Source organism: Vulpes lagopus, chromosome 19 (assembly GCF_018345385.1).
Source record: "Vulpes lagopus strain Blue_001 chromosome 19, ASM1834538v1, whole genome shotgun sequence".
Lineage (NCBI taxonomy): Eukaryota > Metazoa > Chordata > Mammalia > Carnivora > Canidae > Vulpes > Vulpes lagopus.
The window spans coordinates 13,976,601-13,999,975 of NC_054842.1; the positions used below are offsets into that span (position 1 = coordinate 13,976,601).

At 38.6% G+C, this 23,375-nt stretch overlaps 1 protein-coding gene across 5 annotated transcripts in view; it reads left to right on the forward strand.

The window, feature by feature from the left end:
* Positions 1-2,233: 2,233 nt before the first annotated feature.
* Positions 2,234-23,375, forward strand: part of GADL1 (glutamate decarboxylase like 1) — a 162,616-nt gene continuing 141,474 nt past the window's right edge. For 3 of the 5 annotated variants that reach the window (XM_041733644.1, XM_041733645.1, XM_041733643.1), the window contains exon 1: positions 2,236-2,658. Coding sequence is in view for 2 of the 5 variants with exons in the window: in XM_041733647.1 (XP_041589581.1) it covers positions 2,622-2,658 (37 nt within the window). In the remaining 3 variants the exon portion in view is untranslated. Of the gene's footprint in view, positions 2,659-23,375 lie in introns of all 5 variants that reach the window. The other 2 variants (XM_041733647.1, XM_041733642.1) reach the window with 2 other exon arrangements.

Genomic DNA, 23,375 nt, shown 5'->3' on the forward strand with positions numbered 1-23,375 from the left:
TACTGATTCCCAGGCTCTTTTTGAAAAGCCATTTTTGTGTCCTGCCTTGTTATGAAAAGTAGAAGCTTCTTTGTGAAAGAATCCTGACTGCCTGGGCACAGTCTGGTTTCTACAACACCAACTACCCCATTTTTGTACGCTTTAAGGATGCTTTTTTTTTTTTTTTTTTCTGAAAGGTTCTGGTGAAAAGCTCTTATTAGAGACTACGGAAAGTGTTTTTGCTAACCAATGCAATCCAGTGTAGAAACTGGGCAGAGGCCCTGTAATCATAGAAGCTACATTCCAATTATGGTTCTGAAACTCCTTACCTCTGTGTTTGTAGGCAAGCTACTGAAGCTGAACCTCTACTTGTCCATCTGTAAAAAGTGCACAATAATAATTCCTGTTCTTATAAGGATTATAGGAAGGAATGTATTTAGTGGAGTGCCTCGTTCACAGTGGCTGTTTAAATGATAGCAGCTATCATTCGTGAAAATAGCCACTGCTGGTTGGAAACATTTCTTAATCCTTCAAAGAGAATTAAGCTCCTTGGTGCCCCATATCTTTCAGAAAACGTAAGACCTCTAAGAAAGGTTCTGATTCTAAGCCTGTTTTACCTACACTAAAGTATTCTGAGGGCAGAATTTTTCCTGAAATTACTAGTAACTGACACAGGGAGAAGTAAGTGCTCAATAATCGAAGACTAAAAACATGAAAGAATATAACACAATGCCTTTGTTATAAGAATAAATATGAAAGTTAAGATGAGCTAGTTAGAGGTAAGCACATAGAGCAGTTCCTGGTTTTCAATCTAAGAAATTCTGAATGGAGGGTACCTGGGTGGCTCAGTCGGTTGAGCACCTGCCTTCAGCTCAGGTCATGTTCTCAGGATCATGGGATCGAGCCCCATGACTGGCTTTCTGGTCAGCGGACCAGAAGGATAGTGCTCTCTTACTTTCTTTGTCAGATAAATAAATAAAATCTGTTTTTAAAAAAGAAATTCTGAATTGTATATTCACTGATGGAAGAAGGGAAGAAGAGAGTGTAGGAGGGCTCCCTTGTTCAGGTGTGTAAATGGACATTTCTGCAATCCACTGTGGCCTAGCTGGTCCTGGTTTGTCTCCCACAGAGAGATATATAATTTAGCAGTGGTTGATACCAGTCACTCTTCCGAGCTAAAGTAGAAAGGGTTCACTTACAATAATGCTAAAAGCCAAAAGAAAAACTTGATGAGTGTATACTTCCTTCAGTATCTTTTAAATTGAGTTACCAAAGGTTAACTCCTGGAGTTCCTATTTATGTTTTCATCATTTAATCTCAGTCCTTCATCTGCTGAAACTGTATACAAGAAATTAGATGGGGGGAAGAGGTCACAGAAATTTCATAAAATTTGTCTTCAGGATCTTCACTTTACTATCTTTAATAACTCTAATTGTCTGTATATTAGGAATAATAATAATTCTTACTTGAGAGCAAAGGTCTGCCCTGTCTTCACTGATAGGGACTTAAACTATGTTAAGAGAACAGGAGAAGTTAAACTATGTTGGGAAGCAGAGGAAAGAATTCACCTGCTAAGGAACCATACTAGGCTCTGTGCAAAAATAAACCAGGATTTTTTTTTTTTTTTTTAAAGCCGGTTGAAAGATCAAGATTACAAATGCAGTTCCCTGATGTAGTTGTCATAAATGTGCTTTGGAATGGCATTAACTGATTGCTCCTCTCATATCAACAGCCTAAGTTAAAAGCTCCCAAGGGAATTTCACTTTAAACATAAAGCTTGTTAGAGGAGTGACAAAAAAGCAGCATTCACTGATTAAATTTAAATTTACAACAGGAACATGGCTACAGCCCAAGTTCCACGGGCTTGCGGGAAGAAATACAACGTGGAGAAAATTTCAGTCTGAAAACCAAATAGATATTGGGTCTTTCTAATTCACCACCTCCTTTTGCTCACCGGCCCGCTGCCTTTCCCTTCTCCAACTTGGAATTTTGCAGAGGCAGGAGAGGCTGAAATCGGAGAGGGGAAAAGGGATTCACTTGTAGAACTCCGAAATGTCAAGGCGGTACTGAATGAATGGGGTGCGGAGCCTGCTCACCGCCGCGGCGGCCCTTAAAATAGGTTCCCGGAGCTGGTGGCCTGCAGCAGGCATCAGATTTAGCCGAGGGCTTCTGGGGCCAGATCGGACGCTGCGGGACAGTTACTCCAAAACGCTGGAGTCTGGGAAAGTCACAGGCCGAGGCTCGCTCACCTGCCTGGCTCGGGAGAGGCGCTGGGGCAGTTGTCTGCCTAATTCCACCCATCGAATCACCCACGCTCCTAAAGCCTGTTCCCCAGCGCTCCCCAGCGAGGGCAGAGGGCCCCTGGCCGCGGGTCGAGTCGATGGCATGCAGCCAGCTGCACGCCAAGTATTAATAGAGAGCCTTGGGCTGCAGGAGGCTGGCCCTGGAGCCTCGGGTTGCAAAGTGAGAGGAGCGCCCGGCGTGTGTCCTCGGCTCTCCCTCTGCAGTGGCGCGCGCCCAGCTGCTGCCCGTGCACCTGCGGGGCCCCCAGGGGGGCGCTGCCTCAGCAACTGCAGCCGCCGCCGAGGCCGCCGAGGCCGCGGGAGCCGCGCGGGGGGACAGCCCGGAGCCGCGGAGCAGCGATGAGCGGCCACCCGGACCGCGACGGCCCGCTGGACGGTAACGACTGGCCTCCGCCTCCGCGCAAACGCGGTGCTAGCCCCCGAGGCGCTCCCCACGCGGGCTTTTAGCTCGTGGATGCTGGTTGGCCCGGGGGCCGGGGAGGAGGGCTGTTTGTACGGAGGCTGGGTGGGGAGGGCGTCCGCTTCCTCGTGGAGTTTTTGCAGCCCTTTCTGCAGCTTTGGGGTGTTTTTTTCTTTTTTTTTCTTTTCTTTTTTTTTTTTTTTTTTAGAATTTAAACAAGTTAACTTTCATAAAGCGCGGGGAGCGGCGCTTGCGCGGCCCTGGGCACTGGGCGGGTTTGCTAAATGGAACGAGATGCACGTCGGGGTCTCCCTGCGCGGCGCGGCGCGTGGGCATCCTTAGACCCCGTGGAAGCGTCTTCCCGGGAAGAAAGCTGATTTTGCTTCTACTTTGGGTCCAGCACAGCATCACCGCTCCCACCTCCCAAGAGGCTACCTTGATCTTGCAGAGAGGGCGATGCCCTGGGAGCCTGCGGGTGGGGGACTGCCCTGGACGTTAGTGCCTGAAGGAAAGTGTGGTGCAGCCGAATTCCGCAAACGGATGCTGTAAGGCGGAGGTCATCCGTTCTACCGGGATGTCCTGGTGGCCAGCTTCAGCGAGCCAAGGGGCTTAGATTGCTCTGAACGTGTGATGAAATACTGCGAACCCTTTTGCCTTGGAAGTGCCCCCATGTACAAACGTTTGAATGTTTGCTGAAGATTTCAAGCTGGGCCCCTTACCTGCACCCCCCCCCCCCGGCGACCCCCGCTGGTGAAGAGCCCCTGCTTGGAAAGGTCATTACTGTTGCTACTCAGGCATTTCCACTAACTAGTTAGTTGTTGACCTTTTAGGAGGAGCGTTCCTCCAGGAATAACTCCTCTTTGCATCAATACCCTTTCGGATTGTACTGAACACGACTTAATGAAGCTGTGCTAGGTTGAGGCTCTCTGGGGGTTTGGGCTCAACAGGTACGTCAGGTACCCTGGCTTGCGTTCCCTGCGGATCATTTTGAGGGCGGGGAAGTTTGCATGGTAGTTGGCAAGACCGGAATCCTTGTACTACAAGAAATATTTTTTCGTTTGTTCCTTTTAGTGTCACCCCAAAAGTTCCCAGCATAACTGCCCCGGATCCTATTCAAAATGTTTTTGCAAGTTGCAATGTTATTGTGTTTCATTATCTGGTACCCAAAACTAGCGCTTTAAACTGCTGGAGCTTTTCCTAAAGCTATTACTTTTGCGTTTCTAGGGTCAGCACACTGTAATTTAAGACATCTGGCTATTTGACAACTGATTGAGAAGTATAAAGTAGACTATTGATTTAAAAAAAACAATCCTAATAATATGGCAGGCTTCTTTATGTGAGGCAAGGAGGAGCAGGGTAGTTGATCTGACTATCTGAACCCTGCACTGTGGTGTTTGTTTGTTTTTGTTTGTAATCTTAATTCTTGTTTCAAAGCTATATACCCTTTAGAACTCTGATAGGAACCTAAAAAAAAAAAAAGCATCTATTCTTCCAAAATTAAACATGCATCCCTATAACTGGACATGTCTTGTGATGATTTCAATAGTTGCCATGTTTGAATAGTGAGTGCAAAGTTTAACCTTAAATTTGAATTCCAGGGGATACCAGAAGGCTTAGGCTGTGTGTCTGGCCATCCTTGAGCAGGTGATAAGGCGATAACATGTCTGATAACAACTAATTGTGCCAAATGTTAGCTATGACTCTTAAAAGAGCACAGTGTATCTATCTGTGAGACTTTGTAAATCTCTAAGGATGTATGATCAGATCCTGCAAGGTGACATTTGATGAGTATGTTAAATGATATGCCTGTGTTAAACTCCTGTTGACTATCTGTTACAACCCTATACATTATGGAAGAACATCATAGGGAATCCTGTTGCAGATACAGAATTCTTCATGCTTGAAAACAGTTTATGATCTTGCCATAGTACATCCGAGAGAAGTTCAGGCAATTAATTATATCAGATTGAAATTTTAATGCCATTCAAAATTATGAGTTCGTTGGATTCAAATAATATTTCCCCCTGTGTTTTGAAATAATAACACAAACCTTCCACATAAATCAGCCTCCAAATTCATTCTTTTTACTTTATTTAGCTTAGATTCTTGTTAAAACACTTTTAAAATGGAAGCGAATTTCAAGCTTCAATGGCGGGGGTGGGTATAGATAATTTTTTTCTCTTAAAAAGCTGACCTTAAAATACTGTTATAAGTCTGGTATATTGTAATGAAATCAGAACTATGACATCCAGGAATAAATTTTTTCGGTAATTTGTTTAGTGCTCCCTTTATGACTCAAAGACAATGACAAAAGATACTAATTTTCCAACATGTTGTCATGTTGAATACACTGCTTTGTTGAAAATCATAGTTAAGCTAACTTTTGATCTCCCCTCTGCCCTTGGCTTTCCCTGGTTTGTTATATAAAGATGCTGTGACAGTTCATGAATAACTAATTTGTAAGTGTTCCCTACCTGTTTTGCAAATGTACTTGAGGTGCTTTCAGGTGCTTGGAAGTTGAGCATCTTTTGCTGATATTTTGTTTGTAGAGTTGGCTCTGGAACACAACTGTTGTGAACTTTTGTAAAGTGGGGTAGCCCTCTTCTCCCCACCCCCCACCTCCTCTGCCCTTTTTAAAAATCACCATTCTTTTGAATGGAAGGGTGGATGAGTAATCTTTAATCGGATATATTTACACACTTTGCAGAAATTATCATATTGCTTCAACACCATCCCTGGGAACATCATGATACTGTTCTTTTCAATTTCTCACTGCTTCTTCAGTTTTCTAACTGAGAAGTGGGATCCTGGGCCTCTTTTTCTAGGGTCTACCAACAGCACCACCTTTCTCTTCCAAGTGGAGAACTTGGTTCTGAAGGAGATCCTGATCTCTTTTTCTGAGATGTTCCCTCATAGGCCCCACTCTGGTAACCTCGCTGAGTGTCCCTGCGACCCCATCCCTGCCTTAGTCAGCCCTACCATACTTCTCTAGAAGTCTGAATCTCTGGATTTGAGGGTGGTACCTCTGTTCCATGGCACTGTGGTAGAATGGAGATGGAAATAGGATAATATCTCAAAGAAAACAATATCACAAAAGTAGAATCCCTCCCCATTAAATTTGTTCCTAATACTCATGGATTCTGGCACAGTCTTTGTCTCTTCCCTCCCCACTCTCCTTTCACCTTGAGCTTCTTCTTCTTTTTTTTCTTCTAAGATTTTATTTATTTATTCATGAGAGACACACAGAAAGAGGCAGAGACACAGGCAGAAGAAGAAGCAGGCTCCCCGAGGGGAGCCCAATGAGGTACTTGAACCCAAGATTCTGGGATCATGACCTGAGCCAAAGGCAGACACTCAACCACTGAGCCACCCAGGCATCCCTTACCTTGAGCTTTTGATGATCACTGAGAGACCAGATGGATCTCCATGGTGGTTGGTTCTGTGCTCACTAAACTTCTTTTTGGATTATGAGGGATTGATTATGTAAAACATCTAGCTATTATTTAATACCCTTGCAAGCACCACATATGTGAAGAAATATAATTTTGCTATCATCTTGGGGGCACATATCCTATGCGGCCCCTTCCAACCATAGCCCCTTCCCTCTTCCATAAGTGACCACTACCCTGACTGACTTGGGATAGCAATTACTTTCTTGCATTTTTTTATAGTTTAACCATCTAATTATGCATTCCTAGACATAGCATTTTAGCATTACCCATTAAGAAAAACCTGTGATAGGTCTTTTAATTTATGGATTTATCCTCCTGTCCTTTTCTATTCTTATAATTTATCTGTTAAAGACTCTATGTTATTTGGCCTTTAGAACTCTCCACAATCTGGATTTTTCTGCTTTTGTGCTCACAATTCAATATTTTCCTCAAAGATCATCTTCTTTTGAGCTTGTTTATATCACCCTAGCCCTTCCTCCTACATTCTCATGGTTAAGTTACATTTCTCAGTTTAATCCTTGACTTTTAGAAACAACCATGATTTAATTTTATCTATTAGGCTTTTTATTATTAGGCAATAAAGGATTTTATTGACCTTCTCATATTCTGCCTTCAATTCTTACATTATTTTCATTAAGCATTATAATAAGTTGATTGAAAATTGATGCTCTCATTTACTAATTATTTTAAATACTAGTAATTTGGGAGCACTATGGGAATTTTGTAAACTTTTATATTTTAAGCCCTATTATGATCTATTTTCAGAATTTTTCACCTTTTCTTCTATGCTATTTTTGGTCTCATAATTAATATTCAGGCAATTATTTCTTCTTTCTATCATTAGTAAGACTAAAATGTTAGAGTGCTTTAAATGTAGGAATTAGTTTGAAAAATGCATATGTTGAGTTACTGAAATTGTAGTAGGCTGCAGGATAGTTTGTACAATAAGAGTATGTTTTATTGAAAAATAATAATTCATTTATACATATTGAACTGGAACTGAAAAAATTTACACTTGAGGATTAAAAGTGGTTGTATACTATTGGATGGATAATGGATTTTTTTCTTAGGTTCTTCTGCTTATCTGTATTTTCTGTAGTGTACTTGCAATGCCTTTGACAGAAAAAAAGAAAAAAATTAATTTGTTAAGGAAGAGTTTGGGGATGGGGTTTTTGCTTTGCTTAAATGTTTTTCTCACTTATTTTAGGCTAGGCTTTCATTTAGGTTTTTTTTTTTTTTTTCTTACTTAAGCATGAATGTCATTTCTATTGTTCAAACAAATCCTGGTATTGGAATCTAAATGTGTTCTTATTAATCCCCGATTGCTGAACACTCAAGTTGTTGTTTCAACAGTTTTTTTTTATCACAAATAAGATAGAAGATAAATAATTGGCTAAAAATTAATTTAAAATACAGAAGCAAAAGAAGAGAGAACTCTAGAAATCTAGAAAAGAATTAACAATGTTTTAAGGCATAATATAGAGATGAAAATTAGCATAGGAGTACATTAGGATTGCCAATTCCTGAAAATCCACTGATCAGAAATATGTATTTTTTCGACCAATGGTCATCCTGACCAATTTGCACTTACTCACGGCAGTGACGGGAAAGGACAGAGTTTGAACTTTGTTTTTTTATAGACCAAAGCTCAGTTTCTGACTCATAAAACAGTAAGGCCCCTTTCTAAGCATCAGTTCTGTGAGACTGTATGTAAAATACCTGGCACATTGAAAATTAGTATGTCCTACCTTCTTCCCTCAATAAATATTACCACATTGAATTATATGGATAAATATGCATAGAACTCTATGAGGAATATGCTTTAAAGTAAGATTTAGTTTAAATAGAACCTTCAAAGCAAGTAAACAAATGCATTGTAATAAATGCATTGTAACATGAGGAAGGAGACCTTTGACCTGTATCATGCCTAATAGAGTAATTGAAAATATGACAGTGATTTTTTTTTTGAGAGACAGAGATTTCTACTAGTCTTCCTACTCAGAACTGAAACAGCACAGACAGAGAATACAATAGAATATTATAGCACAGGACACAGGGTTTTTTGTTTTTGTTTTTGTTTTTGCTGCTGATTAAGTTATGATGGTTGAGGTCAACATTTTCTTGGATCTCTGCAAGGACAGTCTTCCTCTGGAGAATGTAGGGAACTGAAGCTGGTTGGCTTCCATTGCCAGCACTATTTTAAGGACCATCCCTTCAATAGATGATGCAGGTTTGAACACAAAATGAATCACAGAGACCTCCAATGTGGGTTTTCACCTGATACTCCTTTCATGAATAATACAGCATAAAATTCTCATGAAATGGAGTTATTATAGAGCAGGGATTTTCCTGACTTAGTGAAGCTTCATTGCAAGTTCCCAGATGTGGTTTAAATACTTAAAGTTGTCTTGTCTGTGGCTTCTGTGGTAGGGCCCCTTTCAGCTAGGGATGAGTCCCAATAAATGTTGGTCCCAGACTTAAGAGGACACCATGGAATGCATCTTTGCTGTTCTTTTCCTGCTTCGTATTGGCGGTGGAATGTCTAACTTTAGACTAAAACAGGAAAGCATGTGGATTTAGAATTGAAGGATTTAGACCAATGGGATGCCAGCTATCTGTTCATAGCTGGCTGTCTTACTGATAATCTCTTTAAAAGGTATACACTTAAATTTTGAATAAAAAACCTTTTAAGAGGGATCCTTGGGTGGCTCAGTGGTTTAGCACCTGCCTTTGGCCCAGGGTGTGATCCTGGAGTCCTGGGATCCAGGCCCACATCGGGCTCCCTGCATGGAGCCTGCTTCTCTCTCTGCCTGTGTCTCTGCCTCTCTCTCTCTCTTTCTGTGTCTTTCATGAATAAATAAATAAAATATTAAAAAAAAACCTTTTAAGATTTATAGTAGCTCAAAAAGAATACCTACAGATAAACCTAACCAGGGAGATGAACATTTTGACACTGAAAACTGCGAACATTACTGAAAGAAATTAAATAAGACACAATTAAATGAAAAGACATCCCATGTTCATTGATTGGAAGACTAAATATGGTTAAGATGGCTATACTACCCAAAGTGAACCACAGATTCAGTATAATCCTTATCAAAATTGCAAGATAATTTTCTGTAGAAATAGAAAAATTAATCCTAAAATTCATATGGAAACTTAAGGGACTCTAGCCAAAACAATTTTGAAAAATAAGAAATTTGAAGGACTCCTACTTCTTGATCTCAAAACATATTGCAAAGCTATGGTAATAGAAACCATGTGGTACTATTGGCATAAAGACAGATAAGTAAACCAAAATGGACTAGAAGAGAGAATCAAGAGATAAACCCTCATATATGTGGTCAAATGATTTACAACACAAGACCACTCAATGGGGAAAGGACAGTCTCTTTAGTGAACAGTGTTGAGAAAACTAGATATCCACATGCAAAAGAATAAAGTTGGACCCTTATTTCACACAATATGCAAAATAACTGAAAAATGGATTAAAGACCTAAACTTAAGACTCCAAACTACAAAATTCCTAGGAGAAAACACAGGGGAAATCTTCATGACATTTGATTTGGCAATGGTTCCTTGGATATGACACAAAAACATAGGAAACAAAACCAAAAATAGACAAGTGAGACTTCATCAATCTAAAAAGCTTTTGTGCATCAAAGGACACAACCAACAATGAAAAAATAACCTATGAAATTGGAGAAAATATTTATGAATCATATACCTGATAAGGAGTTAATATCCAGACTATATAAAGAACTGTTACAACTCAATTACAAAAATTCAAATAACCCAGTTAAAAATTAGGCAAAAGACTTGAACAAATATTTCTTTAAAGATGATATACAAATGACGAGAGAGCATATGAAAAAATGCTCAATATCACTAATCCTCACATTCACTAGGATGACTACTATTGGAAAAAAAAACAGACAAAATAACAGGTTTTGAGGAGGACATGGAGAAATTGAAACTCTTGTAGATGATTGGTGGGATTATGAAGTGATGCAACTGCTATGAAAAACAGTACAGAAGTTCCTCAAAAAATAAAAAAAGAAGGGGTTCCTGGGTGGCCCAGTTGTTTAAATATCTGACTCTTAATCTCAGTTCAGGTCTTGATCTCAGGGTAATGAGTTCAAAGCCCAGGGTGAAGCTTACTTAAAAGAAATTAAAAGTAGACATACCATATTATCCAGAAATCCCACTTCTGGCTAAATGTACAAAAGAATTGAAAACAAGATCTTGAAAAGGTATTTGTACACCCACGTTCACAGTAGCACTATTCACAATAGTCAAGAGGTGGAAGCAACCCAAATGTCCATCAGCGGCCGAGTAGATAAACAAAATGTGGTTTATACATACAATGGAACATTATTCAGTCTTAAAAAGGATAGAAATCTTGTCACATGCTACCACATGGATGAACCTTGAGGACATTGTGTTAAATGAAATAAGCCAGACATAAAATTGTGTGATCAAACAAATATTGTACAATCCCACTTGAATGAAGTAATTAAAGTAATAAAATTCATAGAAGCATAAAGTAGAATGATCATTACCAGGGCATGGGGGAATAAGGGAGAACAGGGAGTATTTAATAGTTATAGAGTTTCAGATTTACAAGATGAAAAGTTCTGGAGATCTATTTCACAACAATGTGAATATACTTCAACGTAGTGAACTGCACACTTAAGAATAGTTAAAATGGTGTATTTTATTTTATTTTTTTATCACATTAAAAGAGGACACCTAATTTAAAAGCAAAACAGGCTTATAAGAATAGAATAATTTGTAAAATAATTTTAAAGCTTATTTGCTTCAGTCAACATGTTTAACTCTTTTTTGTGTATCTTGCTTGCCACTATGAGCACTGAATAATATAACATTTCTAAGATTTGAGATGTATCCAGATGTTTTTTCCTTCATTGAATGACGGGCAGATAACAGTTTTTGAATTCTTGTAGCATTTTTTTATACTGTTTCTGCCTCCTTTATCATGATCTCCCATGAGTGTCAACTATAATTTCTTTCTTCTCATAAATCCTAGTCTCTTTGGTCACCACTTGCCACACTTCCTCTAATTTATTGCTTTTAACAAGCTTGGTTATTGTCTCATGTTCTTGGTTTTTCTAGCCCACAAAAGGCTGGAATTGTACCTGATGGAAGGTAGATTGCTTCTGAATGAAATGTGAATAGGCTTATCTAAGAAGAGTGTACAGGTATCTATCACATCAGTATTGTTCTATTTGTTTATTTTGCATTCTTTTATATTTTTGTGCACATTTTGGATATTTGATGTTGCCTGGAAAGAAGCTTCCATATAAAGTGTATGCCAGTGAAAAAATATTTTTATGTAAACATATGCATGCACAATTACAGTTCATGCTTACGATTTGAAGAAACTGATGACATTTTATTGCTTGAGAGATATACATGTAAACAGATTTGGCAAGTAAGTCCCAGTTTAAAGGAAAATTATAGCTTTCTACTCACTGAACTGTACTGGGAGTATGATTGATCCCTAACCCGTGTGGAAGGGACAATGCCTGCATGTGCTCACCTTGCTTGCTCTGTTTCTATTGCTCTCATCAGCAGTGCCATTAAGAGATCCATAGCACAACCTACCGGAGGCTGAGCAACTGTGCTCACTCTTTTTTATACTGCACATGATTTTTTAAGAGCTTTACTGAGGTATGATTTACATATCATAAAATTCACCTGTTTGAATGTGCAATTCAATTTTTAGCAAATTTACAGAATTGTGCAACTCTCAGCACAATCCAATTTTAGAGCACTTCTATGCATATGATATTTCAAAAAATATTACCATGCTCTTTTTTTTTTTTTTTTTTTGCTGTGTCTGAGTACCTGCTCTTCTCTGCAAATAGCTGTCTGCTTAAGAAAGATTACGATCCTTACAGGTAGAACACAAAGTGAAAGATAATTACTATTTAGATTTCAGTGGTCAAAATAGGAATTTCAACGGAAAACAGTAGTTTCATAAGTCAGGCTATTGCCTTGATATAGGACTCTCTAAATTCTTTTATTTCCCCCCTTTAACATGACATACTAGACGTAGAGGACAAATCTGTGGAGTTTTTCCATAGTATAGAGAAGATAACCTTTATGTACCTTTAAAACTAGGATGTAAAAGGGAATATTTAATGTAAGAAGAGTCAATGAAAAATCTCCATTCCTAACATGAGGTGATAATAGGGAGGGAAAAAGAGATTGAATCAAGGGAGACAAGTGTTGAAAGACATGGTATCTATTTCTCACTACTTGGGTTCAAAGCCCATGGGCTGGTAGAGGCATCAATCATTTATATAGTAGGTTTATAGAAACATTGAAGGCAACAACAGAGATCTTTACCAGCTTCTCTTGGAGGAAGCCACCTTGTAATCTCTTCAAAGCAAAAGGATGGCTCATTGAAGTTGGATGAGGAGAGAGAAGCTGGATTTAGTCTTTTAAGGTGTGGAGGTGGCTCTTTCAGAGGAAGGGGGTTGGATCAAGTACTCTTGATCTTTCCAAGGGTCCCTCTGATGAAGATGAAGGCAGAAATCATGGGATGGATCTCCTCTAAGGGGGAGGTGATGAAGGATGTGGCATAAGCCCAGAGAGTCTATACCATTATCAACAGCCAAGGAAAGGTCACCTCAGTCATGGAGCACCCCAGTATCTGACCAAGGTGAGGGAGAAGAGACCATGAATATGCCTCAGCTGTGATGGCTAGGTGGTAAAAGATGTAGAAAGTGAGACTGTCCAGAGACAAAGGTGCCAGGGGACACTATGCTAGAACCAAGGACCTTACCATTCTTCTACCATCTTGAAATTGAGTAACTTGCTTTTCTACCCATATACCTAGAAGTCATCAAGAAGAGTATCAGGAGAAGGGAAGGGAAAGTGGAAATCTTAGAAATCAAGCATTTTTACACAGTAAAACTGAGCATTGTCTAAAGAGACTGTTTAATTTATTATATTTGACCCAATTTTAACAGGATTGGACTATATAAGGTAAATGTTCTTACCTCTTTCCAACAATGGCGCCTCATGGGAAAGACAAGATATTAGAAATAAGAATAAAAATACTTAAATTTTCTTAGTATACCGTGTGTCATAAAGGTAATGATGCCACAAATAAGCTTGAAACAAATGAAACTGGCTGCTTCAGCCATTACCATTTGACACCGATACTGTCTTTGAGGAGTGCAGTTGACAAAAGTAAATATGCACAAAGCTAGGCCTTAGGTATTCTGATGAAGCTCCCATGGTAAGTGATACTTAGCAGAAAAGTTATTTATTTTTTAAAGAGGGAAAAGCAATGGGTATCAAATGTCAGTCAAGTCACATTGTAATTTGAAGCTAAAGTATTACTTCATTCATTCATGCCTACAAACTTTTAAAGGCAACGTAATATAGAGAGGCTTTTGCCATAAAACAGCTTAGCTGTGTTTGAAATCATCTCCATGGCCCTAACAACCACCTTCTTCATCATTTCCTCCCAGGAACCACCACCATGGCAGTCCAGAAACATTTTAGGAATTCACAGTAGTATAGAGCATTGATGAGGACCTCTTTTAGAATTGTTGGGATATGGGGCGCCTGGGTGGCTCAGTGGTTGAGCATTTGCCTTCAGCTCAGGTAGTGATCCCGGGGTCCTGGGATGGAGTCCCACATAAGGCTCCCTACAAGGGGCCTGCTTTTCCCTCTGCCTATGTCTCTGCCTCTCTCTGTGTGTCTTTCATGAATAAATAAATAAAATCTTAAAAAAAAAAAGAAATGCTGGGATGTGATTTGTGTTCATTACATGAATAGGATTTTAACTGAAAAATGGTTCTAGCCATAGAATCATTGACAGGTGGAGTGGCAAGACATCTTGTGGAGCATCATTTAACCAGAGTAAAGTTCTACCAGCAGTCACAGAATTATGTAGGGCTAGAACTCCCCCATCCCAAATTTCAAAAGGTTCTTTCTGCGCATATTGTCAGAGAAGATCATTAAAATTAAGAAATCAACACTGTAAAATACTGTCAAATCAGAGTTAAATTTTACGTTTGTTTCCACCAGCATCTGAGGTGTAGTGCTAAGAATTTCAGTATTTGGGAGTTTCTTAATGGGAAATATTACAGAGCAACTATCTAAATTACTGGATGTCAGCAGGCCATTGTTAAATATTAAAATCTGGTTTGGTGATTTCGCTGCAGCACTGACAAATTTTGAATTTCCACACTCCAATTTTTGCCTATTAAATATATTGCTAAGTCCTCCTTTTGTTTGAGTTTCTTGCTGATAAGACTATTCCCAATTCAGCACCTCTGGATGTTGTGTTGTTTGATCTCCTAATGCTCTGCATCGACTTTCAAAATCAATAGAGACTTAATTGGTATTTTATGACATATCTTATCTGTTCTTTCAAATGCTATGCAGGCCAAAAAATACATCCAGGGAACATATTTTCTTCATATGCATTTTCATCATGGTATATTCTGTTATGCCATCAGCTCAGTTTTATTTCAGTACCTAATTTGTGTGAAGCACTGATAGAGGAGAAAGAAAATCTATGAAAAATTGAATTTCCTAATATTTGTCGGTGGCCTTATTTTTCAAGTTGATGGCACAACAAAAGAGAATTTCAGAAAGTAAGTGTGGAACATACATATGATGACAGTTTTGCCCAGAAGTGTTCAATACAATATGTCAGTTTAGCAGTTAATTGTTCTCTTATTGTTTCACGTGTGTTCGTCCAGTCTCCCTGGTGAGAGAGGCCGCATGGTTTAGTGAAAAAAGAAGAGACATTGCAATCAATCATAGTTTGAATATCAGCACTGCTATTTATTATACCAGCTATGTGACCTCCACAAAGTTAATTAACTTCTCTGATCCTCATTTTCATATTTATGGAAATGGGAATGATACTCATTGCATGAGGTGTCATAAAAAGTTGTGTAAAAACATGTAAGTGTCTAATACAGTGTCTGTCTGGGCCACAGGCATTCAAAAATGGTAAATATTTGTCTTGATTTGGGTTTTCCAGAAGCAGACCATAAGTCAAGGATTAGAGCATAATTAGTTATTTTGGAAGGTGGTTTCAGAGATAGCTAATGTAGAATATATTATAAAGCAAGGTATCACTATGGGTAATTGAAGCTTAATTCTGCTGGAGAACTCAGGTTATTAGTGAAGAATAGACACCTCAGAGTTATCCCATATAAAAGACAAAAGAGCAGAATATTTATACATTAATTTCTATCAGTGATTGGTTGAGGGATGCTGAGAGGCAACTATTAATTTTTTGGAGCTTCACGCTTGCCACATAAATGGACAGAGCAGGTTTTGCCAAAATAGAAAGGCTTCAGGGAGAGAAATGCAAATGATTGACTTGGGAATCAGATGGCTTGAGTACAGATAAACACGTGAAAAACTGCTCTACTCCATTTTTGTTAACTATTATTACATTTTCTTACTGAAGGACTTTTGTTTCCCTAGCTCCCTACCCTGGGGTGTACCAAAACCACTTCATACCAGCTCATGAGAGTGTTACATATTCAGAAATGTTGTAAGTCAATTATTAAACTGTTAGTATCTTGAAATTAGGCCATTAGGAACTTTTACACCATAAAAATCAACAAGTGCTACCAATAAGAAACCAGCTTACTAGTGCACTACTGTCCTCATCCCTCTTCTCCCAGTAGATGGAGAATAGGAGTTGCATGCATAGTCTCAGGAATCAGATAGACCTGAGTTCAAATTTGAGCTCTGACACCTTTTGGCTATGTAGCTATGGGCAAGTTACCTAACTTATGTGGGCCTCAGTGCTCTCATCTGTAAAATGGATGTGTTTATAACCTGTACAGTTGTGGTAAAGATGAAATGCAATAACATATTATAATGTAAGGAGTATTCTGGAAGAAGGTATTTATCATACAAATTAAGCCTTATATAATTATGGGAGAGGCTGAGGAAGGAAACTTCCATAAAGAGGAATTGGAAATCAGAGAAAAGTCACTAACTAGTCTTCTGAAGTACCGGCAAGAATGGGACATTTGGAGCTTATAGAGGAATCTGGGAATGCAGGCAGGTACAGTTGCCAAAGTGTGACCAAGAGCAGAGCTGGAGAAAGAAACCTCTTTCTCTGATTAGCTTTCATCTTTGAGAATCAAGAACCACAAATTCAGTTGAGAGAAGAGACAAGGACAAGCCGATATGTGCTGGCATGTCTGCAAGTACTCATCACCGTATCTGACATCAAAGACGGTCAGAGAGGCTGGGTCACTGCTTCACTTCTGAATGTAGACCCAAGAGTCACAAAGAAAAATGGATTAGGAACCATCCAGAGGGCAGAAGCAGACCCTATTTAATATGTTCAATGTGTCCTTGGCTAGATTTCAGAACTGCTGTGGACCAGTGACCGGCCCTGTGTCTTCCATTCTTTCCTGGGAATGTCTATGGCAGTAATCCTGTCCTCACTATTTTATGTTGAGTGTGGTGTCTGATACTTTGTGTTTTTAGTTTTTATGGGTCCCTGAACCAAAAGCAGCTGCAACTGAACTGCCTTATATGCTTGTAGACCTGATACAAATCATGAGATCCTGGACTACAAGTCTGTTTCTGTAACAGGATGAGATTTGGGAAAATTTGGAGATGGGAATAAGAATATCTTGTAGGTGGAAGAAATATGAATAATTTTTAGTAAGAGGGTGAACCCTAGTAGATTAGGGAAAAAATGGCTTCAAATTCCTTTATTCCTTCCTAGTATGCATACCACTTTGCAACATGACAATGTTTTCTGTCCTTAAGAGGTGGGCTTTTTTTTCTTTCTTTGAATCCAACGGTTTTTGTGACTTGCTTTAATCAACAGAGTATGGCAGAGGTGATGTTATGTGGCATACAGTCCAAGGCCTCAAGAGACTTTGCAGCTTTTGCCTTCACTGTCTTCAAACCTGCTGTCACCTTGAGAGGAAGATCAGTCTAATCTCTTTCGAAATGAAAGCCTTTGTGGAGAGAAAGGTCCAGCTTTCCCAATATTTCCAGATGAGTTCAGCTCCCAGCCAATGCACAAGCTAATGCAGTTGTGTGAGTGAGCCCAGGCAAGACCAGCAGAGTCACTCAGCCAAGCCACAGAATCATGAGAAACGATGTATCATTGTTGTTTTAAACTACTCTGTTTTGGGGTCATTTGTTACATAACTATAGCTAACTGATACCATCCTCCCAATAAATCATTTTTAGATTTAACTTAACCAGAGTGAGTTTTAGTTGTTTGTATCTTCACAGGATTGCTGTGTGGGATAAATATGCTACTATTTGTAAAGGACTCACCAAAAACCTGGCATGTAGTAAGTCCTAAATAAATCCTAGCTACTATTATATGAAATAAGTTCCAGATGCTTATGAAAGGTGATGTATGGACAGCTCTTAGAGGCTCTTTAGAAGAGAGCACATGACCATCAAACAATCTGTGTGCCACAAACATCTCATTTTTCTTAAATTCAAAATTAGGACATTTGCTAAGTTATCTGTAAGAGACTGTCAAGCTCCAAGATCCCATGTTCCTACACAAAACTGGCAGCAAACCAACCTTGGCCCATATTCTAGATGGATAGAAACTCATGCCTCAGTGGGTCTCAGCTATAGATTAACCCATACCAATGCCTTTATGTTCTCTTATGCTGTGTTCTGTACTTCATTTATCAACATCAGAGTAGCAATGAGATGTATGTGCATCCCCGAGATCAACCACATTTGGCACTTCATGGGTACCATCTATAGTAGCTTATGTGACTGTGTTGGCTCTTAGATAGGTTAAAATTTTTATAATATTTGCTCTAATTTTATATGGGGGCAAGACTGATTCTGTGTAGCATAAAGGATGAGAAGGAAGATGCTGGTGGCAGACTCACCTTCTTTCATATTTCACTGAATAGTTCATCTCTGTCCCTAAATTTGCATACTTCACTCAGCAATGCATTTGTCCTGCAGATGACAGAGTCTTTCCTCATAGAAGGCAGTTTAGACCATCTATTTTTACCTTAAGATGCTCCTTGAAAGGGTCTTACTGCCATTCTAAGCAGCTTCTCAGTATATTCCTCACAATCACATGGAATAGACTCAATAAAAGAGTTTTGGTAAGTGTAGTTTTCTGCATTTGAGGTTGGCCTCGTGTGAGTGTCACAACATGTGTGTTGAGGTGCTAAAGAGATGAGAATAGCTGTCCTCTACTCATCTAGAAGGTGATCTGCCAAAGGCCTGGGCTAGGAGGCAGAACTCTGGGCACAGATGAGCTTCATATCAGAGTTAATCAACAGATCATGCAAATGAGGCACCCATTTATAGCATTTATTTAAATTTTCATTTAAATTGCTGGTTAAATGGAATACATTTAAAATTCTGAAGTCAACACTTGAGCAAATTGGTTTTAAAACTATATATTAAATTGCAGCACATTGCAATTTAATGCATAGTTCCAAGATAATTGCTTATTGCTTTAGGAGTACAAAATATATGTCCAAATAGTTTAGTATGGTTGATGAGACACAGAAGCAGTATCTTCTTGTTTGCCTTTTTCTGAAAAAAGTTACAATGTGGTAATTAGCAACATGATGTCTGAACTCAGGGTGTCGGGCTTTGAATTCTGCCTCTACCACTTACTAGCTCTCTAATTTAGGCAGTTTTCTTAATTTCTCTGTCCTCAGTTACTCTATCTGTAAAATGGAGTTAATAAAGATATTTTCCTCAGAGGGTTATTATGAGGATTAAATGAAGTAATTTGTGCAAGGTGCCTAGCTCAGTACCTGATCTATTATAAATATCCAATTAATGTTAACTCCTGTTATTATTTTATAAGTCTGTTGTGGCATCTGCTACTAGAAAAGATAAAATCACACAAGTAGCTTCATCAGTGGCTTGCAATATATATCGTTTTGGCAGTTTTGTACTAAACTCTTTTTGCTAAGACAGTACTCTACCCATTGACCTCAACCATCCCGATTTGTACTTAAGAATAATATTTTTTCAAAGAGAAAAAAACACCATATTTATTTTCTGACAGTAATTGGGTGATCTCCAAGTTTCAGAGAACAATACAAATAGATGGGGGATTCTGAAGGTCCAGAGAGTATACTGAGTATGGTCTGTCTGGTTGGTTTTAACTTTCCTTACTTGGAATTGGCTATAGAAGCTAAGTTATTCAGAGTATGAGTTATGGCTCTCTGGTTGCACAGAAGATTGAATGACTCTTGCTCATTTTTAGGGGGAGTTTATTGAAAGGATCTGGGAACTCACAGAATTGGAGAGAGAGATAAATAATTAGGCCTTTGAAAAGACAGGAGCCAAGGCAACTCTGGAAATCTGAAATACTTGGTACTTAGAGATAGCCAGAAAAGAGCATAACTTTAATTGACAATCATCACAAGACTGTCTGGTGGGGGAAGGCTGGTTCCATTTGGGATGTTGGTTAGCCCCAAAATGCTCTAAGCAAACAAACTAACTAAAAATGGGTATTCTCCCTAATTCAGCCTTATCTCAAAAAACACAGAAGTCATTGATGCAGCAATGAGTTAAATCTGATGTTTCACAAATAAATGTGTACAAGAAGTAAGATGAAGAGTCAGGACAAGGAGCCAAGATGGCACAGGAAAAAAATAATAACAAAAACTGTGATGACTAGCATGGAAATGACTAATGAAGGGACACACAGTGAGTACAGTTCCTGGGGAATACATTGTGCCTTGGTGCAGTAGCACCTGCTGAGCCAAATGAAAGTGAATCTTCCATAGCCAAGTTCTCCAGCCTGGGACTGAACCATGGGGCTGAAATTTACTATGTGGGTAAGACAAATTCAGTTTTCTTATAGAGCCTGACTACATTCAGGTCCTTGCAATGTGAAGTTGTACCCATATGAAAAGTTCATAATATTTAGAAGTGGGATGGTGGGTGGGTGGGGTTTCAAGAGCTGCTTATCAATATGACAAGCTAAGCATACAATAGCAGCTTATCACATAATAGTTACTCAGGCAATAGAAATAAATGACTCTAGAAAACCTACTCTCTTGAAAATATCGCAACGTTACCGTATTCCTGGCCTAGTGTCCAGTGAAAGGAAAACATTTTTGAAATTAAAAAAATATCAATATCCATTATCAGATATCTAATATCAAGTGTGTATAAAGGTCATATACCTCAACATCACAAAAGCCATAAATGACAAGCCCATAGTTAATATCATCTTTAGTGGTAGAAAGCCTTTCTTCTAAGATCAAGAACCAGACAAAGAGGCCCCCTCTCATTGCTTTTATTAAACAGTATTAGAATTCATACCCAGAGCAATTAGACAGGAAAAAGAAATTAAAGACATCCAAATTGAAAAAGAAGTAAAACTGTCACTATTTACAGATGATATAATATTATAAATATAAAACCCTAAGGACTCCATCAAAAAGTTGTTAGAACTAATAACGAATTTGGTAAAGTTGCAGGATACAAAATCATATGCAAAAATTTGTTGTATTTCTGTACACTAATGAACTATCAGAAGGAGAAATAAAATAATTCCATTTAGAATTTCATCAAAAAAGAATAGAATACCTAGGGATAAATTTAACCAAGCAAGCGAAAAACATGTATATTGAAGACTATAAGACATTATGGAAAAAAAATGGAAGAAAACACAAATAAATGGAAAGATATTCCATGTTCATGGATTGGAAGAATTAATATCATTAAAATGTCCATACTACCCAAAACAATGTACAGATTTGATGAAATCACCATCAAAATTTCAATGGCAGATTTCCAAATAGAACAAATAGTCCCAAAATTTGTATGGAACCACAAGTGTGTGCACACACACATGCACACACAAAGTCCAAAAAGTGAAAGCAATTTTGAGAAAAAGGAGCAAAGCTGGAGGCATCATGCTCCATAATTTCAAGCTATAATACAAAACTATAATAATCAAAACAATATGCTATTGGCATTAAAACAGACATATAAATCAATGGAACAGAATACAGCCCAGGAAAAAAAAACACACTTATATGGTCAATTAGTTTATGACAAAGGAGCCAAGAATATGCAATGAGGGAAAAGATAGTCTCTTTAATAAATGGTGTTGAGAAAACTAAAACTAAATAATCACATGCAAAAGAATGAAACTCAACTATCTTATACCATACATAGAAATTAACTCACAATGTATTAAAAATTTGAACATAAGGCTGAAACCATAAAACTCCTAGAAGAAAACAAAGGCAGTAAGTTCCTAGACATAAGTCTTGGAGATGATTTTTTAAATGATCTGAAACCAAAAATCAAGAGCAACAAAACCAAATATAAATCGGTGGGACTGGATCATACTGAAAAGCTGCACAGCAAAGGAAACCATCAACAAAATGAAAGGGTAACGCAATGAATAAGAGAAAGTATTTGTAAATTGTATCATTTGACTAGCATCCTGGATTCTGAGACACGGGATCTCATAAAACAAAATCCTGGGTGATAGGAGTATGTCACCTCCAAGAAATGTTATATGTTCCGCAATGCTGTGCAGTTAGGAGATGATGCATGGATGCACAAATGATTTTTTTCCTGTCTTATTCTGTCACCTTTTCATCCAAAGATCATTAGAACATAGACTTGCTGGAGAATGGGGAACTATCCTATCTTTGGACAGCTCTAGAGCTCATTAGAAAGACATGGAATTCCTGACTTCAAGTTTGCAGCAAAACACTTGTAGAGGAGATATTAAATAAATATAAAGCTACCATCCTGTTCACTATCTAGTTCATGTCCTCCCTCTCCCTAACCCGGATTACTGCCATCATATCTCCCCACCTCTAACTTTTGATCTCCCATCTGACCTCTACATCTATACCCCCTAAATCTTTCTAAAGTTCTCTTCTTATGCCATTTGACATTCACAATGCTTTTCTGAGCAGCAGAGTAGCCTGGGCTGATACAGTTGTGCCCTCCTAACACTCACTTCTCCCCTCTACACACCGTGCCACTTGAACAAACAAATTCTCAAGAATTCCTGGGCACCAACATACACCTTCATTTCTTTGCCTAGTTCATGCTGCTTTTTTTATGAATGTTTTGACCATGACCTTTGTTTCTACCCCATGATAACCAATTCCTACTAATCAGTCAGAAGTCTTGATTATCCACAGTCACCCCACCATACTCTTGCTTAACCTGTGGTTTTTCCAGTGGTCCCCATATCATGGTAGGTTTCCACCATTTACCTGGTGGCTAGATGCCAAACCCAAGACTCACCCTAGATTCTTTGTTTTCTTGACCCCTTACATCCAATCCACTAGCAAGTTCTCTTGGCTTTACCACCAAAATGTCTCCCATATTGCACAACATTGCTACATCACCATTGTTACCTCCACATCAAAGCCATCATATCTGTTGCCTGGACTTCCAAGGAGCTTCCTCCTTAATCTCTCTATTTCCATATGTGCCTCTGCATAGAACGAAAGTAATCATTTATAAATGTAAATTAGATCATGTTGCTCCTCTGTTTATAATTTTTAAAAATATTTTATTTATTTTTGAGAGAGAGAGAGAGAAAGAGAGAGAGAGAAGGAGCACAAGCTGGGGGGAGGGGGCAGAGGGAAAAACAGACTCCCAGTCGATCAGGGAGCACAATGCAGAACTATCCCAGGATCCTGGGATCAAGACCTGAGCTAAAGGCAAATACTTAATTGACTGAGTCACCCAGGGCCCTGATCCTCTGTTTAAAACCTTTAAATGGATTCCGATTGCTTTTAGAATAAAATCCCTTACCTGGTCTGCCTCCTATCAGTCTTTCCAAAGCTCAGTTTATTCCTTCCTTTTTCCTCACACTTAGGCTGTAGGATCTTTTTCTATTTCTTTCAGAGGCCGATTTATAGATTATTTGCATTTTCTGTTCCTTCCTTCTAGGCTATTCTCTTTACACCTCTTTTTGCATCTGGCTCCTTTTCCTTTTTCACATGTCAATACAAACATCTCTTCCTCAGAAATAGTTCCCCATGACCGGATCTAAAATAGCTCCTTCTTATTCTATTGAGTTATTCAGTTAATTTCCTTTAGAGCATTTATTAAGGTCTGTAATTATTTTAATAGCTATCCATTTGCCTTTTTATTCACTATATCTTCCATCTACCCCAAGTAAATGTAAATTTGTGTCTTCTTGTTCATCCAGAACATGACAGGCACTAAATTTATATTTACCGAATAGTTGAATGAAAGGCC